The 9843-nt window shown below is 41.0% G+C and overlaps 1 protein-coding gene across 2 annotated transcripts in view; it reads left to right on the plus strand.

Moving 5' to 3' along the window:
• Positions 1 to 8093, plus strand: part of PTGFRN (prostaglandin F2 receptor inhibitor) — a 78406-nt gene extending 70313 nt beyond the window's left edge. For both annotated transcript variants that reach the window (XM_083439231.1, XM_083439232.1), the window contains 2 exons: positions 3954 to 4259; positions 5062 to 8093. In XM_083439231.1, coding sequence (XP_083295357.1) covers positions 3954 to 4259; positions 5062 to 5228 — 473 coding nt within the window. In that variant the 3' untranslated portion in view covers positions 5229 to 8093. The remainder of the gene's footprint in view (positions 1 to 3953; positions 4260 to 5061) is intronic.
• Positions 8094 to 9843: the final 1750 nt, after the last annotated feature.

The raw sequence follows: 9843 nt of genomic DNA on the forward strand, positions 1-9843 counted from the left end.
TATTTCCTGCTGTTACTTCACAACAAAAGTTGGATTACTAGAGCCATAACTCTACAGATATTTCATTAGCACTTGGTTTCTGATAAACAGAATCATTCCTATTTTCATTTTTGCTGTACTAGACTTAAAGTCCTTGGTAGAGAAGATACACTCTGAAAGCAGGAATGAGTCACCTGTGGCTGTTGTGATGTTGTTGGACTCCAGCTCTCCTCACCCTCAGCCGGCATAGCCCATGATCGGGGGCGGGGGGGATGGAAGTTGTAGTCCAACAATAGCTGGAGGTTAGCTTTTCCATAGGTCCGTGTGCAGAGTTCATATTTTATGGACAAGCATTTGAATAGAAGACTTTAATATGTTGCAACTACAACTTGTAAGCACTACCGTGGGAATTACAAGGAAAAGTCTCTATGTCCTTGCTTTCTTTTGTTAAATACAAATAGTCTCAGCACTGAGATTCAGCTAGGCTTAAGGAGCTCTATTCTGTCAAGCCAATGTACACAGTGCCAAGCAGATAGGCTGGGAATGGGACTCAGAATCCTGAAGGCTGGTTGACCAAGGGAATTGACTAAAGGTTAGAGAGTTTAGATTTGCATGTCAAATCAAAACGTGCATATAACTGTGTGCTTTACATGCTGATCCACTTCAAAGTTCCTTCAAGGAAGGAAGTGTCCTAGCACTGTAATTTGCCCCATGTACACAGTTTTAAGGCTTAATTTGTCACAGCTCCAAATGCTATCTTTCTCTATCCCCAGAAATGCCACAAGAGCTTCTCCAAAGTGTGACAAATATTATTCACATCTTAAAATAGTAACTGCCTACAGCCATCTCTCTTTAAAGTCCATTAGTATAAAAATTAAATCCGACCAGGACTTCTGTTAGATTCCACGGCATCTGACTTCAGACTGATGTTTTTATTCCTGCTTCTGCCTCTGTTTCTGCTTTTATTGCTGCTTCTGCAATCCCCAGCATTGTCCAAACTCACAAAATATTCACCAGATTTACTGAAATATTGTCCACATGTATTATAAATTTACAAAGGTTAATGTCAGGACTGTGAGAGATGAAAGCAAAATGGAACTGTGGAAAAGATAGGTAGTAGCTTAAGACATGCTCCTCTTCCTAGGAGTTAAGTCTGTTGGCGTGTTCTAGTGTAATTGGATCAAGTTAGTCAGAAATGTGAAGTCCAGGAATGAGATGGATAGATATGTGGGTAATGAATGGCTTTAGGGATTGAAAGTAAGGTATCTGGGACATTCGCATCCCTCTGGTCAGAGATTCTGATAACCCATCTGGATGAAGATAGATTGTTCCCATCTGTCGGACATCTTAATGTTGGGTCTTGGGCAGTTTCTTGGATTGGCTGTCCACATGACAAACTACAAATATGCAAGGTTTTTTTAATTGGCTTCCCTTCAGCTACAGCGGATGAATGGACTGCACAGATGATGCAGGTTATCCAATAGAAATGATCCTATTAGGATGCACAGCTTGTGAATAATGCTTGTTTCTGGTACCTTTTTATCTGCAACAGAAGGCAGGATAACATAATTTCCACAAGGGCAATCAATAAACAGCTTATGACAAATGGCAGTACCTAATAACAGCAAAAAATATCTTAATGTGGCAAAAACCAAGCTAGAGACTTCTAGAGTTCCCTAGGCTGCATTTTCTATTTCACGTGGGCAGGGTAACTTTCATGAGTTACAAGATATAGACTGGGAGCCTCCTTCTGGCTCCCAGTCTATGTCTTAATGCCTCTGTAATCCTTATGCTTTTGATGAAGCTTTGATTTGCATTCCCTACTGTTCCCTGCAGACAAAGGCGTAGTTTTGCAGTCAAATAAACCCAGGATGTGCATAATTGCACCCCTCCTCCAATGAAACTTTTGTTGATTTTGGTTTTGTAATTTTGGGAACATTTTCATTACACTCTTCTAGAGCCTTGTACATATTCCATGTTGATATTATTGTAACTGGATGCTGATAGACGATTTTCAACTTCTCTTCTTAGATTGTGGTGTGAGTGTAATTTTAAGATGATTTATTTTATTGCTAGCCACCTTGAGTATTGCACAGAGGAACATGGGATATAAATTTAACAAAGATATAAAAATGTACACGTACTTAAGCCTCATGTGTAAAGCACCTTTCACAAGTCTAGTAAAAATGGATAAGCATCATGCCTCTTTTCAAATGAGGCAACTGCCTTCTGTTATCATGAACGTAATCAGTTGACATCCACTTCGTGCAAAGATTGTCATAATGAACTTTGGCTTTGAGGGTATAGCCCAAGCAATATTGTAGCAGGCATAGTTATGGTAAATCTATTCTTTGTAGTATGTGATGGTTCTTACACTTGCTTTCCAGCTCTCAGAAGACTAGGACTAGAAGACAGTTGCAACGATTAAACTGCATCCTCAGCTACCAGTCTAATGAGGTTAAAAGTGCAGATCTGCTAATGGATTTAGTATAATCTTGCACATTGGAGGGAAGAATGCAGGATATACTGATGGACTCTGACTACCTGTCATCCAGTGTTAGAGGTGGAAGTCAGTGCAAAGACACTTGAGAGAGATTAGTCTGTTAGTGAAATTGGAGGCCTTTGTTCCTAATGGCACACCACCCAAAGTAGATACATAGGTACTCTGAATTGGGGCAATGTATACAGGGAACAAACCTTGCAATGTCACAGAAACTTGTTTGTACTAGTGTCTGTAAGGCAACCTGCTTATACTTGCATTACCTCAGTTTTAGGGGAATACTGCTGTCTGATATTGTTTCATAACCCATGATTTGATGTCTTGTTTTGAAGGTTACAATAGCTTGCCCTTCCACCTTAAACAGGTTGGCTAATTCCTATGAGCATTACTATACTTTCCTAAAGCCATTCTGCATTTTCCTCTTCTCTTCCCATGTCCTCATAAAGAACAGTTCGAGCATATCTTAAAACTACAGTAAATGATGCAAGAATGAACACATACTGGCCTGTAGTAAGCAAAACCAGAAATCTCAGATAGGAGCATGCACAGCAATCTGTCTCGTCATCACATATGAATTGGAGATTATGCTTTAAAACAGCCCTTTCATAACGGGAATATCAGGTTCAGTTTTTGAACTATGCAGTTTACCCAGATGGTGAGCAAAGAACTTTGCAGTAATTCAAGATAGAGAACAGAGACTGGAAAAAGAGGACTGTGGTGATGCCATCAAAGCCAGTTTTAGATCATATTTATGTGATTTTGCAGTGAATATAGTGGAGTTAAATGCAGTGTAGCTGGAGATTAACAAAGGTTGAAGGGCTGTCTCATGCAGCCCCTCTGAGTTCTGAGTCTGAAGCAGAATATCAATCTGAAGCAGAATAACTGTGTAGTATTGCCCCAAATGTACTGCTGCAAATGGAGCTTCTTTTGCTAATAATCACATTATCCCAGGGGTAGGCAACCTAAGGTCCGGGGGCTGGATGCGGCCCAATTGCCTTCTCAATCCGGCCTGCAGACGGTCCGGGAATCAGTGTGTTTTTACATGAGTAGAATGTGTTCTTTTATTTAAAATGCATCTCTGGGTTATTTGTGGGGCCTGCCTGGTGTTTTTACATGAGTAGAATCTGCTTTTATTTAAAATGCATCACTGGGTTATTTTTATTTTTATTTTCCTTTCCAAAATATAGTCCGGCCCCCCACACGGTCTGAGGGGCGGTGGACTAGCCCACGGCTGGAAAAGGTTGCTGATCCCTGCATTAGCCCTTCCTTCTGCTCCTGACAAGCTTAGAGTTGAGGCTATTGCTCAGAAGAACCCACAAATTGGAGACCATTCATTGTTGGATGCAATTAAGCCTTTTCAGTTTAGCAAACTTGACTCTGGGAAGGGCAAGAGGAAGCTCTGTACCTACCTGGGACTGTTGTGTTTAGTGATACCTACCCTTTACATTGGTTTTGTTTGTGTTTCCCAATTCAGATGACATGTCCTTCGATGTCTCCTGGTTTGCCATGCACTCGATCGCAATGGACAGAGACCCCGTTTTCCTCGCTTCATTAGATCGGAAAGGGATAGTCACCCAGGCCAAAAGAAATGGAAGCAGTGATGTCAGCTTGGAAAGAATCAGCCCCATGGAATTCCGTCTTAGGATTCATGGCTGTGAAGACCAGGACTTTGGCAACCACTACTGCTTAGTAACGCCCTGGGTACGGTCAACTGCAGGGATCTGGCAACAGGAGATGGAGGTCAAATCCAAGCCAATCCTTGTAACTGTGAAAATGGATGGTAAGAGTGCCTCTAGTTTGTTTATATATAGCATTATCAGTTGTCATTGAGAAGTAATTAACATACTTTGTCTTTTAGCATAGTGGCAAACAACATGATGCTTTCTACCACTATTAGTTTTTATGACTGCCCATGAGGGTTTTCCCGTTCTTGCATCACTAAGTGATGATCCAGGGAAAATCAGACAAAACTGCTAGAATGCACTAACATTCTAGCCTGCAATTCGAGTTCTTGTAGTAGTACTTGCTCTGTTTTCTGTTTGTTTTATTTCACTAGTTTGCATGATTAGTCTGCAGAAATCTTCTGTTTTTCTGTTGAATGTGAGTTGTTTGAAGCAACATACATTTCACTCTACAGGCAGATGCTCATTCCAAGCCACCATGTTATGCTGGCTTACAGTGTTGTTTCGATTACTGGCCTTCATGGTAATCGGTTGCCTTTTAACTATAGATTGAACTGGACATTTGCTGGTGGAAAGTCTCAGTGTTTGATTCTTTTTCTTAAAATTTAGAATGGAAGGTGGGATGTTTAGGTAATCATAGATAACAGTAGCTGACCAATATTTCTTTCAGTACTCTTAACATTTTTAATCTTTATAAATTGATCTGGGACTGCATTGACATCCTTATGAATCTCTGTTCCTTTCTCTGTCCAGGTCAGGTGCAAGTAACAAATGGCAAAGGAATACGTTTTCTAACTTGCATATATCCAGATCTGAAATAGCCCCTTTTAATGCAAGAAACATTTACTCTCTCTGGATTGTGCATAACATTTCTTCTTCTTCTTTCTCCCTCACCCTCAGTGCTGAATGCTTTCAAATTCCCACTGTTGATTGGCATTGGCCTGTCCACAATCATTGGACTCTTATCCTGTCTGATTGGCTACTGCAGTTCCCGTTGGTGTTGCAAGAAGGAAGTTCAAGAAACCCGACGAGAGAGACGCCGACTTATGTCTATGGAAATGGACTGAGCTTCAAAGTTGAGGTGGATGTACACATTTTTGAGAGGGAGGGGATTTTGGAAGGCCTGAGGCTACTCAGACTTGAGTGTATCAAGCCAAAATGCCCTGACAGCCATTGTCTGACCTTCTCTCCTGGACATAGAACTTCTCCTTTTACCAGTGTTTCACATTTAGAGCACAAGTAGTGTTTGTCAGCATTGAGCTCTTCTTCAAGTGGCACTTTTTTGAGGGATAGTTCTTTTTTCCCCCACAGGCAAACTGTTCCACAGTGTGCTTCCTGCAGACCTTTAGCTAAGACTCACTATCAAGGCTTGTGTTTAAAACATTTCCCCTTGTTGTTTAATAGGAAGATGGAAGAGCTCAGAGGCAATAAATGTCTTCCTTTATAACTAGCTGATCCCTAGAGAAGAGAGAACAGGTTCCCTTACTCCAGCGATGAATCTGGCGAGGAAATCCTCTTGTCTGCTGTTGGTGGGATTGGAATTCATCCTAAACTAAAACTTGGATTGTAGTTTCTGAAGTCTTTTTTTTTTTAATAGTGCTGGTTTAGCAGCCCTGCAAAGGAAGTAGGCAGCAATACAAACCTTTTCTTACAGTGCCCTGCCTCCCACTGTGCTTCATATTCTGCCCACTATTGTCATACTGATAAGAGGGGCTTGAGCTTCTGTGCCCTGCATATTCCTAAGAGCCTCAACATGAAGTGCCACCACTTTTTCCACTTCTGCTCACTGTGCTGGTGAATTTTTTTCATAACAAACATGTCCCCTCTAGAAACTGGATGGAGACTGCTAGATGTTCTTAGGTGGATCACAGGTCTACCTAACTCAAGGACCAGAAGGTCTAAAATTGAGGCAGAATCCTCCTTGTACAAACATTCCTGACTCGGGGCAAGTAGAAAAAAGTCACAGAGAGCAGTGTGCCATGACAGATTAAGGTGCACCATGACAAAGACCCCTGCAGATCAGTGAACAAGGGTCCAGATCTGCAGCTTGTTATTGGGCAACTTACACAATTGGTTTTGCAGCCACCAAGTAGACTTTGGCATTGATCAGTGTCTGCAGTTGTAACTCAGGGTAGGGGTAAGGAGGGAGGGAGAAATACAGCGGATATACGTGGGGGATAGTGCTTCTTTTCTGGATTCCCTTGTGCATGCCACATAGTGCAGCTTATCCTTTGCTGACACAGTAGGATAAATGATCATGATAGGGATCTCTGGTGCTAAAGTAGAGGGATCTAGATCTTGTCTTCCACATACCTTTATCCCTTATCCAAGGAGCTGCCCCTGTGACTTAAGGCATCTAAATCTTCCAGCACAGCCAGCATATCTAAGCAATAAGAATTCAGAACAGAGGCATTTTCCAGAAAACTTTAGGCATTAAACATGTGTGACTTGAGTCAAGCCTAAGACTGAATGTTCATGCAAAGAGCAAATAGTCATTCTACTCTATTGTGCTTGGAGGTGAAGTTGACCTGCAGAGTAAACTGGTTAATACAAGTTGAATGGAGATTGTGCACATACACAAGGAGGCATGCAGGATGTTATGCGTGTGAACATCAACTTAGCACATTCATCTGAAGGCACAAATGGTGTTCATAAATCACCAGTTTCAGCTTGCATTGACTCCAGTGTAAGATTGTGCATATTGCTAGGTTTGCAAGCTTTAATTCTGGGGTGTCCAAACTGAGATTCCTGAAAGGTTCCTTGAGAGCTACAGGAACCCGCTGGAAATCTGCAAACTTTAAAGTTGTATGGAGTCAACATGGCTAGAGTCCTCCAGAAGGCTTAGTAAATATGAGAGTTCTGGTTGGCTGCCCATGGTAATTTGCCCCTTTGGGGCCTTCTCTGTGGCAAACCGTTTTTGCACTTGACATTTAGAGCATTGCCCCAGGTGGCTTATATTTAATCCGACATCCCACTCATCTAGACAAATCCTATGTCTTAACCTTTCATATTGCAAGCTAATGTTTTAGTTGCATTCTCCACATTGTAAGACTTATTTCTTTCTTTTTTAAAGTGGAGCAGAAGCAGTTGTCTAAAGCACAAATTATCCTTCCATGCATATTGTGTCTTGAGTCTTTCTGTTCTCACATTTTGAGGGATAAACAAAAACATTTAAATGCAATAATTATGAAATGGCTTAGCCCAGGAAAGTTTGATTTTCTTTGAACACTTATTGCACACTTTGCCTCTCCATGGAAAGAAACTCAGGGTTATTTTGGTTCAGGGATTCCCTGCCTTTCATAGCAAGGTTCTCTCAAGTTGCTGCCCAAGCTTCTTAGACCAGAGGGTGGGGAGCTATTTTTCTTCGGAACAAATCTGGCTGATAGGTTCAACTGCTCCTTTTGATTTGGGGTTATGCTTTCTCCCTTGTACTTAAGTATACCTTGAAGTAGTACCACTCCAGAGTCTCCTTCCAATTGTGCCAATTTTATATTGTTCCTCTTTTTAAAAAGTAGCTCTTCTGTCTCTCCAGAAAATATTTGTTGCTTCTGTTTTGTGTTAACTCTCTGTGGAGAAGAAGTTGCATGGGATTCAGTTAGGTGTTCAACAGTATTTGTCAGAGTTGCAGTCATGGAATCAACAGTCAAACATTCTAAGGGCTCCTGTCAATCCTGATTTGTCTCTTTCCATGCTTCTAGCTCACAGTTGGGAATTCAGGACATTTGGAACACGAATTGGGTAACATTTCAAAAGCATCTTTCTTAAAGGACAGGAAATCTTTTTGGTTGATTTTGAAAGAAAGGTTTTAGGCACAGCTCTGGAAGCTTTTAAAGAAATGTGTTCAGCATGGCTTTGGAAGATATGAGTTGAACAGTTAAACGATGCTGTGTAATGTGTTTTTTACATTGAAAATAAATTGTCTTTTTATAAAATCGTGTTCTGTGGTCATTGTGTTAAATTACATCTTCCTCTCCTTTTATATGTGGTGTTCAGTGTACTTTATGCTTTTCCACTGCTTGGAGTGGTGTATTATCCCATTTTAGTCAAAGGAAAATGAAATAATGTTGTTGCTTGTCTATGCTGTCAAAAGCAGCCCTGATCTTCATTCTTGACCAGTCCCCTTATTTGGAATGTCAATATTGCTGCATCCTGCTCTAAAATGATGCACTGAATATCTCAAAATAACCATTAGTTGATGCTTTACGGTCTGCTCTATATTGACTTGAGATGCCCCTGTAATGTTTTTCTCTCAAAGGGTTTTTTTGTTTTGTTTACAATCTCTTGCTTTACATAATTGGCACATTACCACAATTGTACCATTATCATTATTGAATTTGCCAACAATAACAAATTGTCCCAGAAGTTTGTTAATATGCTTGTTCTTTTACTATACGCATTCAAATTCTAACTGAGTCCAAAGTTGAATACAGTGTACCTCGGGTTAAGTACTTAATTCGTTCCAGAGGTCCGTTCTTAACCTGAAACTGTCCTTAACCTGAAGCACCACTTTAGCTAATGGGGCCTCCTGCTGCCGCCGCGCCACCGGAGCATGATTTCTGTTCTCATCCTGAAGCAAAGTTCTTAAACTGAGGTAATATTTCTGGGTTAGCGGAGTCTGTAACCTGAAGCGTATGTAACCTGAAGCGTATGTAACCCGAGGTACCACTGTAGTTAGGATAGTTAGGTTGATTTGCTAGGTTCATTGATTTTTTTTGGTAGTAGCTTTGTTCAGGGAATGGTACTCAGTATGTTTTGAGTCTGGGGCAGTGAGCTTCAGCAGGATCTTTCTGCCATATGTAGGCTGCAGTTTTGAAACTAATCAGAGGAACTTTATGGGAGGGTTGTTTCCAGCTACTCCACACCTTGCCTTTGCAAGCGGCTACAGGAGATGAGCACTGAGCAACATCATGGGAGAGGTCTAAGATGAAACTGTGACTCTCCCTTGCTAATGGATGCTGCTTGTTACTTAAGTAATGTGGGGTTTTTTTTTTTTTTTGTATGTTACTATATTCACTGTTGTTTTGCTACATTATTACAAAATTGTTGTAACATGTATTCCTGCTTTCTTTGTCATAAGCCGCTTGGAATATGATTATTATTTTTTTGCAGAAAAGTGGCATACAAATAAAACCAATGAGTGATGTGTTGAATGAGCTGGTAACGGGCGAAATTGAGTTAGATCTGTGCCTGTGTGGCAATGAAGCTCATTAGCTAAGCCACAGTTAAGTGGGCGCATGTTTTGGGACTCTGGTCATGACCTGTTTCCCTTCTTATCCAGAACTGCTTGCAATTTTCTGCTCAAGATGAAGACAAGCGAAGGCATCTCTATATATCTTGACAGTTCAAGCTGCGTATCAAAATCTGCCAAGAGGCCTTGCAGAAATACTCCTCTCAAGCCCTAATTTCCTTACCACTTACTTGCTTTTGTTCTTCTTTGCTTCACTTTGCTTCTTTTTCTGACAGATGAATTAAGTGGAATGGCTGGATGCAGAGGATGGCAGAGCTGCTGTTTTATTAATGATTATGTAGAAGAGGAAACTTGGGCACATAAAGCTTTTCTCATCCCTGAATGGCAAAGTCCTGCTGACAAAATTGCCTCTCTTACACTGGGATGGTCTGGATCTGGGAGGGTTTTTGTGGAATCCCTCGTCATAGTCAAACCCAGGCACAGGCAAACTCCGG

Source organism: Podarcis tiliguerta, assembly GCF_965153285.1.
Source record: "Podarcis tiliguerta genome assembly, chromosome: 4".
Lineage (NCBI taxonomy): Eukaryota > Metazoa > Chordata > Lepidosauria > Squamata > Lacertidae > Podarcis > Podarcis tiliguerta.